Source organism: Acinonyx jubatus, chromosome X (genome assembly GCF_027475565.1).
Source record: "Acinonyx jubatus isolate Ajub_Pintada_27869175 chromosome X, VMU_Ajub_asm_v1.0, whole genome shotgun sequence".
Classification (NCBI taxonomy): domain Eukaryota; kingdom Metazoa; phylum Chordata; class Mammalia; order Carnivora; family Felidae; genus Acinonyx; species Acinonyx jubatus.
Window position 1 is genome coordinate 41897202 of NC_069389.1, and position 24696 is coordinate 41921897.

A 24696-nucleotide genomic window follows, 5' to 3' on the forward strand; every position below is an offset into this window, starting at 1 on the left:
CAACAGACTGAGCCACCCAGGCACCCCCCATATTTTTTTTAAAAAGATTTTTAAAGTCATCTCTACACCCAACATGTGGCTCAAACTCATGATCCCAAGGTCAAGAGTTGCATGGTCTTCCAACTGAATCAGCCCCAAGTATATTCATACCTTGTACTAATGATGTACATTCAGCAAAATCTCTTTCAAAGTTACATCCTCTTATTTGTTGTAAGCAGAGGAATGAGCCATCTATTAAGATTGCAGTTTTTTCCATAGTCATGTTTTTGGTTTTTTTTTTTATTGCAGAGTTTTACTAACTTTTACCACTTGGCTCAAAACATCGCCCCACACAGATAAGTCCCAGACATATTTGTCATGTTTTCACCAAGATGCTTTTCATTTCAGAACAATGTATTTTATCATTTCTTAGTATGTACTTTAATATATAATACACGCTTTTGATTTGTTGAGCAAAATGCCTTGATTATATTTGATCTTGGTGCCCATCAAATATCTGTAAAAGGTTTTAATGTTTTTAAGGCAGACATAAGAATATCCCATCTGTGGGTGCCTGCCTGGCTCAGTTGGAAGAGTATGTGATTCTTCATCTCAGGGTTGTGAGTTTGAGCCCCAAGTTGGGTGTAGAGATTACTTAAATAAATATTAAAAAAAAAAAAAGAATATCCCATATGGTAGTTCAATTCACAAATCATTTCACAATATATACATACATGAAATAATCATGTTGTATGCCTTAAAGATACCCAGTGTTATATGTTAATTACACATAAATAAAGCTGGAAAAAATTAAAATTAAAAAGTCATTTTCAGTAGCTGAGATATTAGGTCTTATAGCAAAAACTATAACTACTTTCTGTAATTTTGATTCATTTCTTAACATATTTTTCTTTTTCTGAACATTGCACCACTTGGCTTTTTAGATGCCATATTTGTCTTTGAAAATTCTTGGTATTAATTTAAAATATATTCGGGGCACTTGGGTGGCTCAGTCGGTTTAATGTCTGACTTTGGCTCAGGTCATGATCATGTGGTTTGTGAGTTCGAGCCCTGCGTCTGGCTCTGTGCTGACAGCTCAGAGCCTGGGGCCTGCTTTGGAATCTGTGACTCCCTCTTTCTCTTCCCCTCTTCTGCTCACACTATGTCTCTCTCTGTTTCTCAGAAAATAAATGTTAAAATAATTTTAAAATAATTTAAAATATATTCTTACTAACACAATATTTACAGTAAATATATGTAATATTTCCTTAATATATATCTTAAGATCCTATAAATTATAATATTTAATATAAGATTGGTATGCATAAAAATTATACCAAAAACACAAAAATCAACCATTACAAACAGCAGAAAACTATGTACCAGATTTTCAGACAAATTTGGTGAGAAACAAATATTGAAAAGTAATTTTTTATAAAAGAATTTAATAAGAGCAAAGCAAACTATCTGTGTTTTTTTAATGTTTATTTTTCAGAGAGAGAGAGAGTGAATGGGGGGTGCAAAGAAGGGGGACATAGGCTCTCAAGTGGGCTCTGTGCTCACAGCAGAGAGCCCAGTGCGGGGCTTGAACTCACCACCCTGAGATCAAGAGTCGGATGGGATGGATGCTCCACCGACTGAGCCAGCCAGGCGCTCCCACCATATGTTATAATATTATTGATTATATTTCCTATGCTATACTTTTTATCCCTGTGACTTATTTTATAACTAGAAATTTGTACCTCTTAATACCCTTCAGCTATTTTGTCTATTTCTCCCAACCCTTCCCCTCTAGCAACCACCAGTTTTTCAGAGATTTTTTTTTTTTGTATGTCATTAAGCCTGACCCCACCCATGTTACATGATTTCCGGGATAGTGCAAAGGGCAGGGTGGAATCCTGTCCTTTTTTAAAAGTTTATTTATTTATTTATTTATTTTCAGAGAGGAGGGGGAAGGGCAAAGAGAGAGAGAATCCCAAACAAATTCCACACTGCCAGAATGGAGCCTGATGCGGGGGTCATGAACTCACGAACCATGAGATCATGACCCGAGCCAAAATGAAGAGTTGGACACGTAACCAACTGAGCCACCCAGGTGCCCCTGGAATCCTGTCTTGATGTAAAATTTTGATGTTGTGTGCATCATGGATTTCTTTGAAATAGTTTTAACTTTTTAAAAATATAATTTGTTGTCAAATTGGTTTCCATACGTCACCCAGTGCTCATCCCAACAGGTGCCCTCCTCAATGCCCATCACCCACTTTCCCCTCTCCCCCACCCCCATCAACCCTCAGTTTGTTTTCAGTATTTGAGTCTCTTATGGTTTGCCTCCCTCCCTCTCTGTAACTTTTCCCCCCTTCCCCTCCCCCATGGTCTTCTGTTAAGTTTCTCAAGATCCACCTATGAGTGAAAACATATGGTATTTGTCTTTCTCTGCCTGACTTATTTCACTTAGCATAATACCCTCCAGTTCCATCCATGTTGCTGCAAATGGCCAGATTTCATTTCTTCTCATTGCCAAGTAGTATTCCATTGTATATATAAACCACATCTTCTTTATCCATTCGTCAGTTGATGGACATTTAGGCTGTTTCCATAATTTGGCTATTGTTGAAAGTGTTGCTATAAACATTGGGGTACAAGTTCCCCTATGCATCAGCACTCCTGTATCCCTAGGGTAAATTCTTAGCAGTGCTATTGCTGGGTCATAGGGTAGTTCTATTTTTAATTTTTTGAGGAACCTCCACACTGTTTTCCAGAGCGGCTGCACCAGTTTGCATTCCCACCAGCAGTGCAAGAGGGTTCCCATTTCTCCACATGCTCGCCAGCATCTATAGTCTCCTGATTTGTTCATTTTAGCCACTCTGACCAGCGTGAGGTGGTATCTCAGCGTGGTTTTGATTTGTATTTCCCTGATCATTAGTGACGTTTAGCATCTTTTCATGTGCCTGTTGGCCATCTGGATGTCTTCTTTGGAAAAGTGTTTATTCATGTTTTCTGCCCATTTCTTCACTGTATTATTTGGTTTTTGGGTGTGGAGTTTGGTGAGTTCTTTATAGATTTTAGATACTAGCCCTTTATCCGATATGTCATTTGCAAATATCTTTTCCCATTCCGTTGGTTGCCTTTTAGTTTTGTTGATTGTTTCCTTTGCAGTGCAGAAGCTTTTTATCTTGATGAGGTCCCAATAGTTCATTTTTGCTTTTAATTCCCTTGCCTTTGGATATGTGTCGAGTAAGAAATTGCTGCAGCTGAGGTCAAAGAGGTTTTTTCCTGCCTTCTCCTCTAGAGTTTTGATGGTTTCCTGTCTCACATTCAGGTCCTTCATCTATTTTGAGTTTATTTTGTGAATGGTGTAAGAAAGTGGTCTAGTTTCATTCTTCTGCATGTTGCTGTCCAGTTCTCCCAGCACCATTTGCTAAAGAGACTCTCTTTCTTCCATTGGATGCTCTTTCCTGCTTTGTCAAAGATTAGTTTGCCATACATTCGTGCATCCAATTCTGGGTTCTCTATTCTATTCCATTGGTCTATGTGTTTTTGTGCCAATACCATACTGTCTTGATGATTACAGCTTTGTAGTAGAGGTTTTATTTTTTCTCAATATTGCAGTAAAATGTTAGTTATCTCTATGTTAACTGTACTGGAATTAAAATTAAAAAAAACAATGTTTTTTATCTTGATTGCTGAGTTTTTTGACATCCCTTTAAATTTTGCACCCAAGGCAAGTGCCTCACTTGCCTTATCTTAATCCTAGCTCCGGTTGGGTCTGTCTGGTTTTTTTTTTTTCTTTCTGGTCTTAAAATCCTTGCCTTTAACGTGGGTTTTTAGTCATTTACACTCTATGGAGTTATTGATATGGTCAGATTAAGTTCTATGATATGTTTTCTATTTGTTCCTTCTGGGTTTTGATCCTCCGTTCCTCCTTTCCCACCTTCTTTTGAGTTAAAATATATTTTAATATTCAATTGTTATTTTATTTTTTTAAATTTAGAAAGAGAGAGGGTGTGAGCAGGGGAAAGGGGCAGAGGGAGAGAGGGAGAATCTCAAGCAGGCTCCATTCTCAGCGTGGGGCCTGACACAGGGCTCCATCCCAAGACCCTGGCATCATGACCTGAGCTGAAATCAAGAGTTGAATGCTCAACCAACTGAGCCACCCAGGCGCCCCTCAATTGTTATTCTTCTATTGGCTTGTCACCTGTGCATGTTTTCATTATTTTCTTTAGAGGTGACCTTGGTGATTACAAAATGCATCCTTATGATGCAAATGAAATTTAACATTGTACCATTTCACATGAGATGCAAAACCCCTGCAATAGTATAGTTTCTTTTCCCAAGCCTTGTCCTTTGTGTCATTGTTATGTATATTATATCTTCTTCCAGTATAAATTCCACAATTCAGCTTGATCCTCCTTTTTTATTTTTATTTTTTTTTTAAGTAAACTCTATGCTAGATGTGGGGCTTGAACTTAGGACCCTGAGATCAAGAGTTGCATGCTCTACTGACTGAGCCAGTTGGGCACTCCAGTTTGATCCTCTTGAGACAGGTTTTAAGGATATTTTAGAGAGGATCTACAGTAACCCTTACTCTTGCTAGGTCTGGCTGAAGTGGCTTACTGTTAAGGCATGGTCCTTCTGGGGTGTTTGTTTCTTGTTTGAGGTATTGGATGAGGACTCTCCACTCAGGCTGGTCAAAAGACCTGTGTCTCCCAGAACTGTGCAAGCATCCATTCAGCTCATGGAATCCCAGGACTGATCTCTGCTTGGCCTCCCAGTGTCTCACTATAAGCCTGCACAGCCTAGTATTTGGCCGCAAACCTACAGCAATGCCTCTGGTGATTTTTGGGAAGTTGGCCTCTAAAAACCTCCCTTCTCTCCAGTAGAGTGAAATCCCAGCATTCCCGCAATCTGGTCTGTCCCAGCCCCCCATCTCAGCTATATTGCTGTCCTCTCCCTACACTCTATGTCCCTACAGGCAGGTCCTGAAAATGACCCAGGTGGAAAGAAGATACAGTCCAGGCTCACTGCAGGCTTTGCTTCTCCTGGCCATCACATTCCATCCAGTGGAGCAGAGGACACCAGAGAGCCTTGATAAACATATCTGTAGAATGATACCAGCTTTGGTCTCAGGGATCCCCCCAAATAAAAAGCCAGCATTGACAGATGGAGACGAAAATAACTGTTTGCTTAAATATACAACCAGTCTTTCCTTGTCTTATTGATCTTGACACTTGAAGAATATGGGTAAAATATTTTGCAGGATGTCCCCTGATTTGGTTTTCTCTGCTCTTTTCTCGTGATTACACAGGGGTTATGGTGTTTTGAGGAAGAATACAAAGAAAGTGAAATGCCCTTCTCACTGCATCACATCAGGGGGTACATGACAGCAATGTGTCATATAACCGGTGATGTTAACTCATCTCTTGGTTAAGGCGGTGTCTGCCAGGTTTCTCCATGGCGAAGTTACTATTTTTCACTTTCTGTACTCTTGTCATTAGGAGCAAGTGACTGAGTCCAGCTTGTATTCAAGAGGAAGGGAATTAAGCTCCAAGTCCTGGCAGTGGGGAATCAAATATTGAATATTTTGGAGGTGATACTTTAAGGCTGTGCAACTATGGTGTTCACCTTAAAGTTTTAAAATTTTTATTGAACAAAAAATTTTTGTAATGTTTGTATTTATTCTTGAGAGAGAGAGAGAGAGCACGCGAGAGAGCATGAGTGGGGGAGGGGCAGAGAGAACGGGAGAAACAGAATCTGAGGCAGGCTCCAGGCTCTGAGCTGTCAACGCAGAGCCCGATGCAGGGCTCGAACCCACAAACCGCAAGATCATGACCTGAGCTGAAGTCGGACGCTTAACCAACTGAGCCACCCAGTCGCCCCATAATTAAAAAATTTGCTTATACTTGACACATTTCTTTTTCTTCACCTTAAAGTTTTGCCCAGTAATTTTAGCATTTAGTGGATTAGGTCTGCAGCAATTAAGACTGATATTTTAATGGTAATTTTATATTTCCCTTATTCCTTCTCTATTTATTATTTAGAATTATTTTTTAAATGTGTATTTATTTTGAGAGACACCGACGGGGGGGGGGGGGAGGAAGAGAGAGAGAGAGAGAGAGAGAGAGAGAGAGAGAGAAATAATCCCAAGCATGCTCCACATTGTCAGCACAGAACCCAACATGGGGCTTGATCCCATGAACCATGAGATCATGACCTGAGCTGAAATCAAGAGTCGGTTGGCTTACAAAGCATAAGAGACTCTTAAAAACTGAGAACAAACTGAGGGTTGATGGGGGGTGGGAGGGAGGGGAGGGTGGGTGATGGGTATTGAGGAGGGCATCTTTTGGGATGAGCACTGGGTGTTGTATGGAAACCAATTTGACAATAAATTTCATACATTGAAAAAAAAAAGTCGGTTGGCTTAACCGATTGTGCCACCCAAGCACCCCTGTTATTCAGAATTCTTATGCATGGAAGAGTTGTCCAGTCTCCAGCATTTATTTACTTATTCAGTCATACCACTTATTTATATAACTAGAGAATTATTGATATTTAATTTGGGAGCACTATAAACTAACACTATCATTATTTTTTTGTTGCTCAAGTTGTTCCAGATTTGGCCATTGTGAGCTTTCAGGTTGCCTATTATATCCTTAAGACATGTTCCCATTTTTGGGAGGGGGGGGGTACTTCCTTACTTTCTGGGACTATATGATGTTCCAGAATCATCTTTTATTTTCCCCATTCTGGCCTTTAAAACCAGCCATTTCTCCAATGATCCTGGTTCCTTTTACTAGAGAATGGCATTTAGAAACCAAGATCTGGGTGCTAGAGATGCTCATTAGTAGTGTCTAGGCCTTCTCAGTGGACAGACTGAGAAACTGTCAGAGGAAACCAAGACATGATGGCTAAAGGCAACATGGTATCTGTGACAGGGAGCTGGGGAGATGGCTCCTCAGGGGTCCCTGCCTATGGATATTCCTGGTCTTTTGTACTCCCCTCCCCTTGAGTAACTTGATCCTAACCAACAAAATGCCTCACCTTTGAGATGTCACTTCCCGTGATTAAATGACAGACACAGTAACTTCCATTTTGCTAGTTGGCTCTCTTGCTGGCTTTGACAAAGCAAACTACTATGTTGTGAGCTGCCTCATGGAAGGAAAGGAACACAAGTCATGCTGACCGCCAGCAAGGAACTGAGGCCCTCGGTTCAACAGGCTACACAGAGAACCTGATCCTGCCCAACACCCTCCTCGCTTGTATCCTTGCGGGAGCCACTGGAGTAGAGGACCCAGCTAACAACCTGGATTCATGACCCGTAAAAACTGGGAGAAAAAGAGTGTGCATTGTTTTTAAGCCACCAAGATCGTGGTAACTGGCTACACAGGAAGAGATAACAAATGGAGTTTCCTTACTTGGATCCTAGAACAGAAAAAAAAAAAATCACAGTAAAAAGTCAAATCCAAATAAAGTCTGTGGAGTTCCCGGTACTGCGCCGTTATTTTCTTAAAATTGATAAACATGCCATGGTTATGTAAGATATTTACATTAGGGAGAGCTGGGTGATGGGTATGGGAACATTAATGTCTGCAACTCTTCTGTAAATCTGAAATGATATCAGAACAGAAACTTTGAAAAAAAAAACACATCTGGGTGTTACAGGTCATGTTTACAAAATTCAAAAGAGAACATGGTAGATTCAAGGAGAAAAAAGTAAAGGTATCTGAGAGCCTCCAGTCTGGAGGAAGAGACTCAGCAACCAGGCCTTAAGGGTCAGTGTGATAGGATATAAAGGAGTAGCCAGTGTGGTGGTTATAATCTGCTAGGGGAGACGCAGGGCAGGCCTGATGCCTGCCCTGGGAAATCAGAGTTTGGTGGCAGAATGCCAAAACTAATATTTTCCTCAGCCTTCAAGAAGATACTTGTGTTTGTTTACCTCCATTTAAATCCCCCCTCCCCACAAATGTCAACATTTGTTCCAAAATTGAATTGCTTGCCTGTTCCCCTACCTTCATGGTTTTTGTTTTTTGCCCTTTCAACCATCTGGCATACCTCTACTGTCTGCCAGGAGATAGCCTCCTACACTTCCTTGTTGGTTTCAAAAGTGAACGTGCAAGAAAATCTTTGCCTCCTCTGCCCTCAGCGAAATTCTTCAAGCCAGATCTAACTTTACCATTTAGCTCTTAATCCATTTACAGGTATATCTTCAGATAGTTAAATTCTGGCCCTCAGTTTCTTCAAACGTGAAATGGGAATAAGAATCAGCACTATCTTGATAAATATTCCTCAGATTAAAAAATTAGGCGGGGGCGCCTGGGTGGCTCAGTCGGTTAAGCCTCTGACTTTGGCTCAGGTCATGATCTTACAGCTCGTGATTTCAAGCCATGCATCGGGCTCTGCTGTCAGCACAGAGCTCACTTCAGTTCTTCTCTCTCTGCCCCTCCTCCAATCGCGTTCTGTCTGTCTCTCAAATATAAACATTTATAAAAAAAATTAGGTGTAACACTTGTAATAGGAGTGTACCTGGCAGATAGTTAAGGACTGATTGCTTTTTCTTACAGGGTTTTCCTCAAGTCCCTCTATCTAAATTCTTGTGCCCATCTCACTTAAATTGTTTTTTTTCAAAGAACCCTTCTTCTTCCTGGCCAACATGGACCATGCTCACTGTATAGTCAAAAGCAAGGACAGGAGACACTTTGCCAAAGTTAAAAGCGCATCAAACACGCCTAGCATTTATTATTTTAATCACAAACCTACAGACCCCTTAGCACACCCTCCTTGGGGCTCGACCCCAAGGACCCAAAGCTGACAACCTTGGGTGTATGTGGTAGGAAGGATGGGGATGGGCAGGGAGTGTCTCTTAATAACTCTGAAATGGGGAGGACTCCTCCAAATGGAGAACTGAGTGGAGGCTGGAGGTTGGAGGTGGCCTAGCTTCTGAGTGGAGGGTCAATAAAAAAATCAGATAAACAAAAGAGGGGTACATATGCTTTTGCAATCCTCCCTCCAAGCCTCTGCTTTGTTAGGGCAGGCTTCCACTTTTTCCTGGACTCAAGAACTCCCCACAAAGGCCCCTTCCTTCCTCCTGTTCCTATACAAAATGTCAGAATGCTGGGGTGCTGGTTCTGGGAACCTGTACTTGGTACCCCCTAATCCCTATCACTTCCCCAAACTGCCCTTCAAGGAAGGAGGCAGGACTCTGCCCAAAGTTGAGGGTCTAATTCTCACTCCTGACCTAGGTCTGGAATGTTGGCCCACAAGATTTGAAGATTTGTCCCCTTCTCCAAGGGCAAGGTCGGCTCAGAGCCCTCCTAGGTTAGGTCCCCTTGGTCCCAGGTTAAGGCTGGGGAGCTTAAGTGCCACTCCCCGCTGAAGCGTGGAATGCTTGGATGGGATGTTGCTAAGGGACAAGGTCTGTGATTTCCACATGGTGGCCTGATCTTATGGCCTCCTCCATGCCTGAAATACCTGCGCTGGGCTGATCCTATAGGGAAGGGAAGGGGCCTGGCTCCTACATTGCGAGAAGGCCAGGACTGAGCTCCCAGGTGAAGGGGCTCTCATTCTCACTTCTGTTCCTTGGCTGGACAGGGTAGGGAGAATGGGAAAGAGGCAGGGCTTAAACCCCCTGGGTGGGACCTCTATTATTTTGACCCCTCTTCCTTGCCATGGTGGACTAGACTAGTGGTTCCAAGAGAGGGGATAGACCAGTATCTTGATACCTCCTTATCCCTGGAGACCTGGCTAGGAAAGTCCCCAAGTCTCAGGGGCCCAGCTCACCCTGTCTTCTCTCACCTGGGCAAGGGTGGGTCCCATGGGGTGCAGGTGAGGCTGTGACCTCCAGGTGACAGGCCCTGATGTTACCACCTTCTTCATGGCTTAAATACCTTACCAGCTGGTATTGTGGGGAGGGAGCGGGGCCTCATCTGACTCCTCCTCCTTGCCTGGTTACAGGGGTGGGGCCTCATCTCTTCTCTTCCCCCAGAACACCTGGGCAGGGCAGTCTCTTGGGAGGGTGGGGGAAAAGGCGGGCCTCATCCTGACGCTTGTCCTCCTTTCCTGGGTGGGGAAGTCCCAGGGGAGGGGTGAGGCCTGATCAGGACTCCTCCTCCATGCTGAAGCTGCTGCGGCGACTGCTGGCCTTGGAGACAGCGGGGGATACCGATGAGAGCAGGGGGTCGGAGGCAGCCCGCAGAGGGGACAGGGCACCAGACAGTCCTCCCACCACCCCCTCCTCCTCCTCCATCAGAATGTCCTCTAGCCCTAGATGGAAGGGGTCCCCCAGATCCCCCAGGTGGTCACTGGGAAAATGCAGGTCCAGAAGGGCATCCGAGGGTGGCGCTGGGGGCTGCTGATGGGGAGCACTCTGGGCAGAGCCCCCAGCTGCATGAAATGTTGCTGTGCCTGGCCTGCCCTCCTCCTCAACGTCCAGCTGCTCTGGTTTGAGGCTGTCAGAGGCAGAAGTTGTGGCCAGGGAGAGCAGCCCTGGGGTGGGAGGTACTGGCAGACCATGGATCTGTGCCTGCAATTCTAGCTCCTGCAAAAAGTAGGGGGTGGGGGTGGGGTAAGACGGGGTTCACAGTTCCTCAGAGGCAGAGGAGTTTAATGGTGAAAAGGGCAGGCTGCCGGGGTTCGAAATCAGCCTCTGCCACTCACTAGCTGTGTAACTTTAGGCATGTTGCTTAACCTCTCTGAGCCTCAGAGTCCCAATCTGTAAAATGAGTACAACAATGGTCCCTGCTTCATAGGACTGTCGGGAGGACCAACTTAGTAAGTGGAGATAAGGCTCTCCTCACAGTGCATGGCTGAAGATAAACACTATAGACGTTAGCCAATCCCCATCATTGTTCTTGTTAATGTTATGATTCCTATTTATCATCACCATCATGTGAATCGGGAAGCCCGGGGATCCCCCAAACATGCCAGGAAAATCCTGGCCGGTTCTTCCTCTGCCTCTGCCTGCAGGAAGCACCCACACCCCCCCCCCCGCCCCAATCTCTGCCACTGCCTTGTCCTCCCAAACCTGAATTCGGAGCTGCAGGCTGCGGTTGGTTTGCTCCAGGGATCGCTGCCGGCTCTCCAGGTCTTTAGAGCGTTGCTGTTCCTTCTGCAACTTGCGGATATAATCCACAGAGGCTTTCAGGATGGTGCCCTTGTTCCAGCGCATCTCCCTGTAGGGCCCAAGGGGGAAGAAAGAAGGGGGGGGTTGCAGACGGGGTCTCGGGAGCCGAGGGGGAATTGCACTAGGCAGAGCACCCCGCTGTAGGCCTAGATCTGAAAGGGGGGGTATACATCAAGGATATACAATGCTCAGATGGAAACTCCCTGCCTGGAACATTCCAATGGTGTCCCATCACACCATGAACCCAGGAGGCCCTCTCTGACCTGATCCCTCACTGCTTCTTGCCTACATCCCTTAGATTCCTGTCACTACAGCTACACAGGCTTCTTAATGCTCCTAGAACTCAGAAAACCACTCCCACCTCAGGGGCTCCAGCCCAGCTCTGCCCTCTGCCTCAAACACTCTTTCCAAGACACTCAGATGGCTCCTACTTTACCTCCTTAGGATCTTTATTCAAATGTTTCCTTGTCAGTCAAGGCCTGCCCTGTGCCCACCCTCCTCACCCCAAGTTGTAACCCTTGCCAACATTCCCCCATGTTCTTTTTTTTTAGTTTATTTATTTTGAGAGAGAGAGAAAAACCATGAGTTGGGGAGGGTCAGAGAGATAAAGCAAGAATCCCAAGCAGGCTCCGAACTATCAGCATGGAGTCCAATGCAGGGCTCGAACCCACAAATGGTGAGATCATGACCTGAGCCAAAGTCAGACGCTTAAGCAACTGAGCCACTGAGGTGCCCCTATTCTTTTTTTTTTTAAAGTAAGGTCTGTGCCCAATGTAGGGCTTGAACTCATGACCCTGAGATCAAGAGTTGCATGCTCTACTGACTGAGCCAGCCAGGTGCCCTCCCTCCATCTTCTATTCTTTAATTTTCTCCACAACACTCATAATAATCACTCAGACTTTAGTTATTTATCTTGTTTGTGGTCTGTCTGCCTCCACTAAAATATCAGTTCCATATCAGGGATTTTTGTCTGTTTTGTGCCTCTGGTACCCTCACGGCCTAGCATGGTCTCTGATACAAAGAAGCTCAATACATTTCTTGAATGAATATAGGAAGCACTAAGTGAACAAGAAACTAAGTGCCTAGGGGTACCTGGGTGGCTCAGTCGGTTAAGCACTAGACTTTGGCTCAGGTCATGATCTCACCGGTTTGTGAATTTGAGCCCTGCATGGGGTGAGTTCGAGCCCTGCTTTGGGTGAGCTCCGCTTCTCTCTCTGCCCTCGTGGGATTCTCTCTCTCCCACTCTCTCTGCCACTTGCTCACTTGTGCCCTCTCTCTCTCAAAAAATAATAATAATAAAATTAAAAATTAAAAAAAAAAGAAGGAAGTAAGTGCCTATGTCCTACGGGGACCAGAGGAGGCACACAGACTACAATGTCATGCATCTAAAATTTTAGGTTGATGACAATGAGGAGTATCAATCCTGTTCAGGGTGATGAAGGCTAGGTGGGAGACAGCCAGGAGTAGAAATGCTGGAAGGTTACGCCCCAGGAAGAACTTTAGGGGAATGGGGCCCTTGTCCCACTTCCCGCCAGCCTTCAGCTCCCCTAAGGCCCAGACTCACGGGTCACTGGACTTGGGGATAAGGGTGCCCAGCTCCTTGATCCTGTCGTTAATGTTGAATCGCCGGCGACGCTCAACTTTGGGGGGTGGGGGGAGAAGAGTAGGAAAGTTGTCAATGGGCTGAAGAGGGAAGAGGAGGATTTGGGGGGTTGGGAGAGGCTATTGCAGGGAGAGATCCCCCAAGGAAGGCCAGGGTGTGGATTAAGGCAGGGCGGCACAGCACGCTGGCAGGGGCATATACATGCACTCACTTAGGTTGTGATTGTCTTTTTTCTGTCGTTCCTTCAAAAGGGCCTTGGCCTCTGTCTCTGGAAGAGAGTGGGAGTAGTCAGGGCCTCTGCACACAGGAGAGAAACAGGGCAGCAAGTGCAGCTGCCGGGGTGGGGGCGGGTAGGATTTGGTGGGCGCAGGCAGGGAAATGATTTTTTTTAAAAGTGCCACTTTTATGATTTTTTTTTTTAAGAAGCCCGGGTGATAGGTCATTTGTTAAAACCCAAGACAAGAGGAAATGGGGTAAAAGCAAGTCCAGGGTCCACGTGGAAAAAGAGGGCAAACAGCCCGTTTCTGTCTGCTTAGAGCCCTTCCCCCAGCATCAGGCCCACCTGGTTGATATGGGGCTCACCCCGGGGTATGGCATGGACACGAAGGGCCAAGACCCTGGCCCTTACCAGAGATCTCCCGTTTGATGTTGGGCAGCTCAGCAGGGCAGGAGTTGCTGACGGTGATGGCAGGCGTGGCCACGCCCTGACTGCTGTACACATCAAGCAGATTCCCTGACACAGGCAGCTGGGGGCAGGGAGGGCAGAGAAATGACGGTTGGGACCAGCCCCCAGGCTTGGCCCTTTCTCAGAACCAGGCTCCCAACCCTCCGCATACTCCAGAGACAATCTAATGCAAGGGCTGGCTGACTCAGCATGGGGAACCTTTCCTTCTCCTTCAAGGGAATTTCACAGATAGGAAAGACAGGATCTAGGGTACCTACCCTGCTTTGCCAGGGGACCTGAGCGTGCTGGGCCTGTTCATCATGCCCCTGCAGGCCCTCAAATACTTCAGATCATCCTCTGAAGCCCCTCTCCCAAACTCTGGGATTGGCTCTGAGAAGAAATGCTGGAAAACCACCCTTCTCAGGTCTTTGATGGCTCCAAGGCAACATTCCAATCCGCTAGTCCCTCCTAGCAGAACATTCCAACTCAACTCAGCATTCTTGGAACACTCCAACCCAATCTCCTCAGACCTTGGGAAATTATCATGGTAATGTTCCATCCAAAATCCAGCCTTCTGGAGAGTTCTAGCCCTATCTCTAGTCTTTTGCCATGATTATGTCGCACCACCTTATGTACATCGTCAAGCACCAAGCTCGTGACTCTAGTATCTTCCTACACGTTCTGATCTCTCAGGAGTTCTCATCCAACTACTCCACGAGCACTCACTGCTTTTATCCCAGCCTCAGTGTTTTCTCTCTCCTTTGCACTCTCCTGGATATACTCTAGGGCAACACACTAATCCTTAAGTAATTGGTCCCACCTCTTGATGAATTAGTCCCATCTCTTGAAACCCCTGCTGGTCTGCTGGACCCATGTAATATAAGGTCCCATTCTTTAGCTGTTCCAAATCAATAAAAAATTCTGAGAAGCTGATGCCATTTTTATACATGCTCTGTCCTTCAGGTAAGTTAGAACAAAGTTACAGCCACTTGGTATGTCCCAAAGCAAGTTATGGGACTTCTGGAATGTTCCAGAACCAGAATGTTACAATTTATTGGTACATCCTTTGCTCTAGAGAGTTTTATCCCCTCTCTAAAAATGACCCAGCCTCTTGGCATGGTTCACTGAAAGAGATGTTGTACATTCCAATCACAAGGTTCAGCCACCCTATGTTTTATGACTTTTGATATGTTCCAATCACTACATGGTCTGGGTATGTCCCAATGACCTGAATCTTTTGGTACATTCAAATTGCTGCAAGAGTTCCATTTCTTGGTCCCTCCCAGACTGAAGCTTGAGTGCTTGGGTATGCACTGATATTTACATGAAGTCTCCACCCTGCATATATCAAAATCTACAAGGTCTACCTCTCCATGCAGTCCAACACAAGGTACCAGGGCATTGGTATGCTTTATCTTCATCATACGGCCTCCTTCTTGATCTTAGTACAATCCAAAGCGAGGGTCTTATGTACACAGCCAGCATGGGTGTAGTCTCAGTGATAGAGGGATGCACTGATGTTCAGACCAGCCTCCCATCCCTGGGCCTCACCGTGCTGGGGAGCTGCAGCCCTGCAGTGCCTCCAGGCAGATAGCTGAGCATCTCATCGTTGTAACTGGATTCCAGGCTGATGATCTCATCAATGACATCATCAATCTAGGGGAATAAGTAAATATGGAAGAGTGTTAGAAGAAGCTGGAGAAAGGGGAGCATAGGAAGGTCGTCTACAGCCACTTACCTCCTTCTCTGAGCTGGACCCGATGGTGAGTAGAGCCATGGGGCTGTTGGGAGCACTGCCGGTGGGGCCAGTAGCATGGGCAGCCTCAGGGGCAGGGAGGGGCTGGGCACTTGCAGCCCCCGGTGGTGGGGTGAGGGCCTGGGAAGCCAGCTTGGGGCCAAGTGTGGTGGACAGGTACTGTTTCACCTGCTGCCGGCGTGCCTGCTGCAGGTGGTAACGCGTCGGGTTCTCTAGATGGGTCTGCACCTGTGGGATAAGGGTGAGGAGGGATGGGGGGAGGCAAGGTAGGACAGGGGTGACCCTCAGCCCCAGCCTGACCCTCAGAGGTCATCTGTTTCTAGGCTCAGACCAGCAAACCAGGCCCAGAATCTGAGACCCCCTCCCCAAATACTGGTTAAGTCTCCTCCAGGACCCAAACTCTTTTTTTTAGAAATCCCTCTGAGCCCCCAAGATCCACCCATGGTGGACAGAATCCCTCAGTTTCTGGAGCACCGTGTCACAGTCCCCAAGACCATCCCCCCCTAGTCTCTAACACCACCTAAGACACCTGAGAACCATACATGGCTTCCCAAGACACCCCAATGGCAAAACTTCTAATGCATCACACATACATGAATCCCTTCCTACAAAGTTCTTCCTGGGGTTACTTCATAGTCCCCAGGGCCCACTCGAGGCACTCACGACCTTCCGTGGTCCCCAAGACATCCTGTGGCTCCCAAGGACCCCTCACAACTCCACAACACATCCCTAAACACAATGGGATGCTAACAGCCTATTTTAACAGTAACTGGGACCTTCCTTAGAGCACCTAGGACTTTGCTCAAGAGCTACTAGGACCATTCCTCAGTCATAAGAGACCCCTCCCAGGCCCTCTGTATGTCACCTTACCTTGAGCACCTCCCTGGGCACCTGAGCAGGGGGAGGACGGCCCAATGTGTGGCCCCCAGTGGAGACGCCGACCACAGAGATGGCAGGAGAGGCAGGTGCAGGACTGGGGAAGGAAGAGGCTGCAGCCTGTTCCCGACGCTCACGCCTCTCCTGCTCCTGGGCCTGGGCCCGCATTAGCTGCTGCCGCAGCAAGACCCGCGATGAAGAAGACGACGACATGGCAGGGGTCCTGGAGCCCCCTGCAGAAGATGATGCAGAGAGTGTAGCTGGGGTGGCTTGCAGTGATATTGGGAGGCTGTGGAATGGGAAATATGGGGCCACAGGTAAGCTAAAAGTCTCGTCCCAAGTCTAAGGAATCATAATGGGATGGAGTAGACACTGGAATTAGGCCCATTTTCTGCCTTCGGAGGCCAAGGTGTGGAGGGGGAGACATAGGAACCAAGCCTGGTCACAGCTTTCAGGGATCACAGTCTGATAGGGTAAGAGATAGGAGAACTCAGCCCAGTCCCAGCCCTCAGGGGTCACTGTCTGATGGGGGAGACACTGTAACTAAGCCCAGTCCCAGCCTTCAGGGATTACAGTCTGGTGGGGGAATTTTAGCCCTCAGTCCTTATAGTGAAGGCTGGATTTGGGCCTTTTCAAACACTGAGCAAAGATGCCATTGCTAGGCTCCAGGAGCAGGGTTCAATCTATTTAAAGGACAGCAGGATGCCAAACTGAGGCTGTGGCAGTACATTTGGATACAGAAGGCTCTTAAGCTCAACTTGGGGCTAAGATGCTCCCTGAGCTCCTGGTGATGGGCATCTGGCTACAAGGGCAACTGCAGGCCTGTTGTCCTCCCCTGCCTAGGCCTGTAGTCTCAGGAGCTAGTCGGTCTTGAAAATCTCGAAGATTTCACAATCCTCTCTTCCTGCCCCTCTTCCAGGTCCCCTCCCCTCTCTTAGAGCCCAGGCCGATGACTCAGCACATTTAGACGTCCAAGCTTGGAGAAAGAAGAGACCAGCAGGGGTTCCTCAAGGGCTGGGGTGGGTGCGTTTGTCGAAAGGAGGAAGGGGTGAGCAGGGGTTGTGGGTCTGGCTCCGTCCACCTGGGGGCTGCTGGAATGCTGGCCAGCCCAGGACTCTGGGCCTCTTAGGTTGGCTGCAATATTTGTGTATCAATAGGTATGCAAGTGGGGTGGAGGGGAGGCAGGCGAGGTCTTGCTGGAATCCTAGCTTGGCCACCTGCTTTCCTGTGTGACACACTGTTTCTTGCCCCCAATTTTACTGTCTGGAAAATACAGGCTGGTGAAAGGCTTGGGCTGGCACTGAGGGCCTCTGCATATCAAGAGGGGATGGTGGGGCAGAGGAATTGGGAGGGGAGTCAACGGAGACATACCTTGAGCGTGGTGGTAGGGGTTGGCTTTTGAGCTCGTAGAAGCTGTCAGGATCGAGGACGCTTTCTAACTCGATGTCAGCAACAATCCCAGATTCCGGAAGCAAAGAGTTGAGGCTGAGGGTGGAAAGGAAGTAAGGGTGATGGTCAGTGGTTGTATAGAGACCTCACTCCCCTCTGAGAGAGAAAGAGTGGGGAGTGGGAGGAGAGTGTCCCGTGCCAGGGAGAGGGGAACAGAGTGTCCCTTTCACAGGAGGCCACTCTGCTGGGTACCACCACCAGGAACTCTGAGGTCTTCCTCCCTCTCCACTCCCCACTCTCTTTTGCTCTGTTACCCACAGTCCCTTAGGATTCAAAATAGTAAGAATGCCAGGATCCCAACTCCTCACTCTAACACAATCATGTGTAACAACCTGGGTTTGAGGAAAATAGAAATGGAGAATTTAGGAATGACAATTCACTTTGCAGGAGTCCTGACTTTGCATTCACAGCTCTTCCAGCCCCCACACCCCCTACTGTTGTCCTGACAGCTGAATGTGAGCCCACGTTTGTCTACACGCTCACAGCACGGTAGGGGCATCCTTCGGCATAACAGTCCATTGTAACACAAACTGAATGCATCACAAAGAACTGGGGTCGATGATTCACTTGACGGAAGGATCTGAGACTTTGCAAATGAGTGCCCCCCCTCCTCAGCCAGAGTTCAGGGGATGCCAATGCACACCCAAATACAAAATGTAAATATCAAAGGCTCCCCTCATACCAGCAATTTGGATTTAAAAGAGGAGGAATTTGGGTGGATGATCCGCTTATACAAGCATTCTTTTCTTGGCTTGTCCAGCGCTCTCCTGTTTTTTTGGATAGAACAAAACACACACACACCTCTAATACCAACACCCACTTGACACAAAATAAGAAGCCACGTACACCCCTACTTTTCAACTATTTCCACTAATGTGAAGATCCAGATTGTTATGAAGGCATCAGAAGACAGGGAAGCCTATCAGATGCAAAGGCTCCTGCTCAGCCCTGCATGCTGGGTGCAAGACCCTAGTGTGTAGGGGGCATTGACATGCACGTGGATGGATATGCATCCTGAATTGAGTCAAAGATTTAAAATTCTGAGATTGTGGGTGACTTCACTTGACAAGAATTCTCTCCCCTCCCCAAGGATCTGTCTTCCTTCCTTTCCTCACCCTCAGATGGGGACCTAAAACCACCCAGGAAGTCGGGAAGAGGAAGCTCGGGGAGCCGCTGAGCTCAGCACAATCCTAGGAAGAAAGCAGGCAAAGCCCTATCTCATGCTCACACACCCATTGCACAGAAGTTGGAAGAGATGGGACACTGGGGTGGGCAGCGAGTGGACAGAGAGGGCTGGGGCTTACAAGCCTGCTGATGGAGGTGAGGATGGGAAGAGGCCACAGAGGACCCACTCAGGCAGGGATGGTGCAATTGGTGCTCATTCCAGCTCTAGGGACAGATTCGAGATTGTTTCCAGGGTCTGAGAGACAGACTGGGAGAGGAAGAGAAAAAGAATGTACGTGTGAGCACAGAAGCCCGGGCGCGCACACACACGTGCGCGCGCAGGGGGTGATCAAGGCTGGCTGAGAGGCTAGGGTGGGTGGCAGCAGGAACAAGACCCTCCTCTGGGTTCCCAAATAAGGTCTGAGGCCTTCTTCTCTAAGAGGTAGCACCATCTCTGTTGCCTCTGTAAGCCTCACTATCCCCCGTTCAAGCCCCTATGGGGGTGTGGGAAGAGGACTTTTCCACTATCCCTGGGATCTGACCCAGCTGGGTGGGTGGGCAGGGGTGAAGTAATTATTCCGGTCAAGTCTTGATGAATGTTCCTTCTCTTGCTCACTCACATACACTCACGAAGCCGGTCCCATGTAGCATATCTGAGATACCCCCAAATCCCTCCAGATTCATGTTACCCCTAAACATAGCTTCCAGCAACCAGCCACTGGGAATCATCCAGCAACCAGCGACCAAGAAAGCACTTCTGTCTCCCAGGACCCCTTCTCTGCCACTGAGGGGAAAAGTCCCTTAAAATCAGTGCCTCACCTAGAGTACCCCCTTAAATCCATGCCTGACTGAAGGACCCCAAATTCAGCCTCAGTCCCCCAAGTTCAGTTACCCTAGACCAGGCTGTGGACACAACACAACCTTCCTCTCTAAACCCCCAAATCGGAAACAGGCCTCCCTTCATGCACTTCCATGACTTCTTTAAGCCTCAGTCCAAGCAGGCCGCCGACGGATTCCTTAGGTGCCCCCCCAAGACCGGCGCCCCGACGTCCTCCAAACCCAGGCCGAGGGCCTCCAATCCCAGTCTTGGGCTCCCGCTGTCCCCCCAGATAAGGCCCCCAGGAACCCCAGTAGGCACTACCGGCCCCAGGCGGCCCCGCACCTGAGCAGCTGGGCCGAGTCGGCTGGCCTGCGCTCCTCCAACAGCACGAACACGGCTCGAGGGCCTTCCGCGCTGGCCTCTACGCCGTCCCGAGCTGGCTCGGCCGCATGAGACATGACGCCCGGCCCCGGGCGAGCCCTGCCAGGCCGGTCGGGCCTCGGCCCGGTCCCCCTAACAAAATAAGAGTCCCCCTCCCCCCGCTCGCCACCGCCTCCTCCGCTAAGCCATGGAGCCAGCTCTGCGCGGGCGGGCGGCGTCGGGGCGATGGGATGGGCAGTGAGTCATCCCCCGCCCTGAACGGACCAACACCCCCCCCCAACCTAACCCCGGACGACCGCCCTCCTCCCCCTCGTCCTCTCCCCCCTCCTCTTAGGGCTGGGGAAACTCCACAGGAAGTGACCACACGGAGGATGGACAGCTCACCGGGCCACCCCCTCTGAGCAAGGCGGCCAATCATAGAGGGGTGGCTCTAGGGCCCGCCCTAAGCTACGCCTCCGACGCCGAGGGAAAACTAGATTCGGCCAGCCCTCATTCGGAGAAGGACGCATTTAGGCCACGCCCTCAGAGACAGAGGCAAATCAGCAAGAGGGAATTTTATTAAGCCACGCCCCTCCTCTCAAAAGATTCCCCCCCCCCCCCGCAAGATTTTTTTTTTTTAAGCCGCTCCTTGAGTCCTCTGCGCCTGCGCATCGATGGCCTGTAGGCGTGCAGAGGGTCTCCAGGCCACTCTTCTAGCGGCAGAACTGCGCCCCCTCTTGGTCAATATTCGTAATACCTGCTCCCTAGACCGCGCTGCAACCTCCATCTGGCCGTGGCCTCCTCAGCCAAACCCAAAACTATGAGGCCTTGGCAGCTACATTCCCTGGACCAGAACCCCCCGCCTTTTCAGTACCCACTAACTAGCCGCCCAGCTGGTCCTCCCGGGAGCGCTGCGCCTGCTCTGTCACCTAGAGCGGTTGTTGTACTAGGACGTTATGCTACACAGTAAGTCTTTAATAAATCTTTGACAGGTAGATGGATGAGTAGAAAGATGGAAATTAGACCTGGTACCTTCGGTGAATGACTTCTAGAATCATAAAGACCCGGGTTTGGATTTGGGCAAGGGATTGCCCCTCCCCAAGCCTCAGCTTTCCTGGCCTGTCAATTGGGGTTCATAATACCTGTATGGCAGGGTTGTTATGAGGTTTAGAGATAATTTATGAAAAGTGCTAGCAGTTGTTTGTCAGACAATAAGCTCTCCAAAACTTAATTGATTCACTCATTTGTGCACTAATTCACCAAATCTTGATTGAGCTCTTCTGTGTTCCAGATACATGCAAATTGGCATGCACACAGCGGAGGGTCCCCTGCCCACACCTTCAGGTGCACAGTCAGCTCACAAAACACCTGGACCTACAACCTTCCCTTCCTCCTTCCCAACGTCCCAAGACCTTACACAACCCTTGTACCTCAGAGAACTTCACTGAGCTTTGTGCATTCCTGTGTTTGGCACCCTTATTTCCACACAACCCCATTATCCACATAATAAAGATGACACTTCTTCCCCAAATGAATCTTTTTAAAAATATTTTATTTTTAGGGGCACCTGGGTGGCTGAGTTGGTTAAGCGTCCGACTTCAGCTTGGATCATGATATCGTAGTTCGTGAGTTTGAGCCCCGCTTCAGGCTCTGTGCTGACAGCTCAGAGCCTGGAGCCTGCTTCAGCTTCTGTGTCTCCCTCGCTCTCTGCCCCTCCCCCACTCACGCTCTGTCTCTCTCTCTCTCAAAAATAAACATTAAAGAAATTTACAAAAAGACATTTTATTTTTAAGTAATCTCTACACCCAACCTGGGTCTTGAACTTAAAACTCTGCAACTCTTAAAACTTGCAACAAACAACTTAAAACTCTTAAAACATGCAAATCAGGAGTTGCATGCTCTACCGACTGAGCCAGCCAAGTAACCCCGGAATAACTTTTTTTTTAAATCAACACATTACCAATAACATTTCCAAAATGGAATTTGTAAACCTGATGTTAAAATTCCTGTGGTACCTTGAATATGTAAGAATATGTAATCTTACAAAAGAGGAAGAAAGGATGGAGCATTGTCTTACCAGATTCAAAATATACCATAAATCATTAGTAAGTAAAACATTGTGATATGGGAATAGGAATAGCAAATGAGATCTATGGTACAGGAGAAGTCCAAAAATCGACCTAGATACTTGTGAGAATTAGTAAATGATGTTTCAAAAATGATATTTCAAGTAACTGGGAGGGAGATGGACGAATTTACTAAAATGGTTTGAGGAGAAATGACTGTCTTTTGGGGGGAGGGATTAGACTCCTAATTTACACAATTCAGAAAAAATAATTCCATGGAGCGCCAGGCTGGCTCAGTCCATGGAGCGTGTCCATGAAGCGAACTCTTGATCTCAGGGTCATGAGTTCGAGTCCCACATTGGGTGTAGAGATTACTTAAAACTAAAATCTTTTTTAAAAATTCCAGATTAAAGACCTAAACATAAAAAAAGAAACTTTAAAAACATCAGAACAAAATACTTTTGGAGAATACATTTAAAAATTTGACGAAAGGAGCCCGCTTTGTATCCTCCCTGCTGCTCTCTCTCTGCCCCTCCACCACTGACATTCACACACTCTCTCTCTCTTTCTCTCTCAGAAATAAATAAACATTCAGAAAAATATTAAAAACTTGGCTTGTGAGTTTGGGCCCCATATCAGGCTCACTGCTGTCAGCACAGAGCCCACTTTGTATCCTCTTGTTTCCCTTTCTCTCTGCTCCTCCCCTACTAGTTTTCTCTCTCTCTCTCTCTCTCTCTCTCTCTCTCTCTCTCTCTCTCCCTCCCTCCCTCCAAAATAAATAAACATTAAAAAAAATGTTAAAGGGGCACCTGGGTGGCTCAGTCAGTTAAGCATCTGACTCTTGATTTCAGCTCAGGTCATGATCTCATAGTTTGTGGGATTGAGCCCCACGTCAGGCTCTGCACTGACAGCCTGGAGCCTGCTTGGGATTCTCTCTCTCCCTCTCTCTCTGCCCCTCCCCCCACTCTCAAAATCAGTAAATAAACTTTTAAAAAGTAACAATAAGCAACACTGATTGGTCATTCTTGGTACTTTATCTGCATTAATTCATTTTAATTGTCACAACAGACCTCTGAGTAGGGTTCCATTTATTATCCCAAATTCTAGGTCAGGAAACCGGGGTACAGCTAGGTTAAGTCACTTGCTCTAGGTAATCCCAGTTTATAAAACCTGGAATTGGAACCCAAGCATTCCTTACCACCCTGCTGCACTATGTCTCCAGTTTGATGACATCAAAATATAGAACTCTAGGGGGGCCTGGGTGGCTCAATCGGTTAAGCATTTGACTCTTGATTTTGGCTCAGGTCATGGTCTCTTGAGCCCCAAGTAGGGTGCTGCATTGACAGCATGGAGCCTGCTTGGGATTCACTCTCTCCCCCCCTCTCTCTGCCCCTCCCCTGATGGCACTCTCTCTCCCTCTCGAAATAAATAAACATTTAAAAAATATATAAAACTGTAATCTGTTGCAAGATGCTACAAATTTAAAAGACTTGCAGCAGATTGGGAGAAAAAATTCTGCAGCGTTAGACTCACAGGCTAATCATCCTGTCACACATCCCAGTTCTACAAATACGAGCTTCATACACACATCTCAAATATCTCCATGACAAGTGCTGCCCATCACATACTCTCCACAATAAGCTCGTCCTCCCTCTCAGTCTCTCTCTTAATCTCTTGCTCACAACTTCACAATTTTTCAACCCTGCTCCCTATCATTCTCTCTCTCTCTCTCTCTTGCATGTGGGGTCTCATTATAAGGCAACTGTGGGGTGGGAAAAAAACAGGAGATATGGAAGAGGGCGCCTGGGTGGCTCAGTCGGTTAAGTGTCTGATTTCTGCTCAGTTCATGATCTCATGGTTCATGAGTTCCAGCCCCACATTGGGCTCACTGCTGTCAGCGCAGATCCTGCTTCAGAACCTGTTACCCCCACCTCTCTCTGCCCCTCCCCTGCTCACGCATGTGCCTGAGCACTCTCCCTCTCTCTCAAAAATAAATTAACATTTAAGATTTTTTTGTTGTTTAAAAAAAACCCAGGAGATATGGAGGGAGAAGAGAGGGCACTCGGATGGTGAAGTTGGGCATGTTTAGGGCTAGATGTGAGTGGTGATCAAGGGTGGCTTGGGGCAAGGGTAGGATCTATTACATAACAGTTTGCATACATATTTGCATACATATCCTTGAGTTACAACTCAAGGATCATGTGAAGGTCTTCAGGAGGAATGGGGCTGCCAGAAACAGTTTAAGAGTGCAGGTGGGAGCTATTGGAGGGTAAATTGGGAATACCATTAGGGGGTTGGGAGATGGTTTGGGGTGCAGTTGGAGAGACTATGGGAAGATAGTGAGTGATTAGAGAGAGAGTTTGGTCTTCTGTAAGGTTGTAAAGTAGTAGAGCTGTTAACTGTCATAGGATGGTGTGGTCAGCTGACTAATGATCCCCCCCCAAAAAAAAAATGTCCGTGTCCTAATCCCCGGAACCTGTGAGTGTTACCTTTTATGGCAAAATATGGTTTGCATATGTGGTTTAATTAATGATTTTGAGACAGGGAGGGGTGCCTGGGTGGCTCAGTCGGTTGAGTGGTTGAGTGTTAGACTTCGGTTTGGGTCATGATCTTGCAGTTCACGAGTTTGGGCCCCACATGGGGCTCTGTGCTGACAGCTCAGTCTGAAGCCTGCTTCAGATTCTGTGTGTCTCTCTCTCTGGAACCACCCTCCACCCTGCTTGGACTCTGTCTCTCTCTCTCTCTCTCTCTCTCTCTCTCTGTCAAAAAGAAATAAACATTTTAAAAAAAAAGGATTTTGAGATGGGGAGATTATCCTGGATTATCTGAATGGAACCTGACTG

General features: G+C 47.4%; 1 protein-coding gene across 2 annotated transcripts; it reads right to left on the reverse strand.

Moving 5' to 3' along the window:
• Window positions 1-8671: 8671 nt before the first annotated feature.
• TFE3 (transcription factor binding to IGHM enhancer 3) lies at window positions 8672-20062 on the reverse strand. Of its 2 annotated transcripts, none has more exons than XM_027054013.2 (10): window positions 19770-20062; window positions 17366-17479; window positions 15989-16283; window positions 15101-15346; window positions 14914-15018; window positions 13327-13444; window positions 12910-12966; window positions 12660-12735; window positions 10997-11144; window positions 8672-10510 (listed from the first exon to the last, which is right to left on the reverse strand). In XM_027054013.2, exons 1-10 carry the CDS (start codon window positions 19883-19885, stop codon window positions 10070-10072), a joined length of 1716 nt encoding a protein of 571 aa, XP_026909814.1. In that variant the 5' UTR covers window positions 19886-20062; the 3' UTR covers window positions 8672-10069. The 2 variants fall into 2 exon arrangements, with proteins under 2 accessions (XP_026909814.1, XP_026909815.1); XM_027054014.2 differs by having other exon boundaries at window positions 15989-16227; window positions 19770-19794.
• Window positions 20063-24696: the final 4634 nt, after the last annotated feature.

Coding starts and splice junctions, on each gene's coding strand:
- TFE3 (XM_027054013.2), bottom strand. CDS start 19,885: ATGTCTCATGCGGCCGAGCCAGCTCGGGACGGCGTAGAGGCCAGCGCG. Junction 16,284..17,365: donor CCCCTACCACCACGCTCAAG/GTATGTCTCCGT, acceptor CCCATTCCACAG/CCTCCCAATATCACTGCAAG. Junction 13,445..14,913: donor GGCTGCAGCTCCCCAGCACG/GTGAGGCCCAGG, acceptor CCCTGCCCCCAG/CTGCCTGTGTCAGGGAATCT.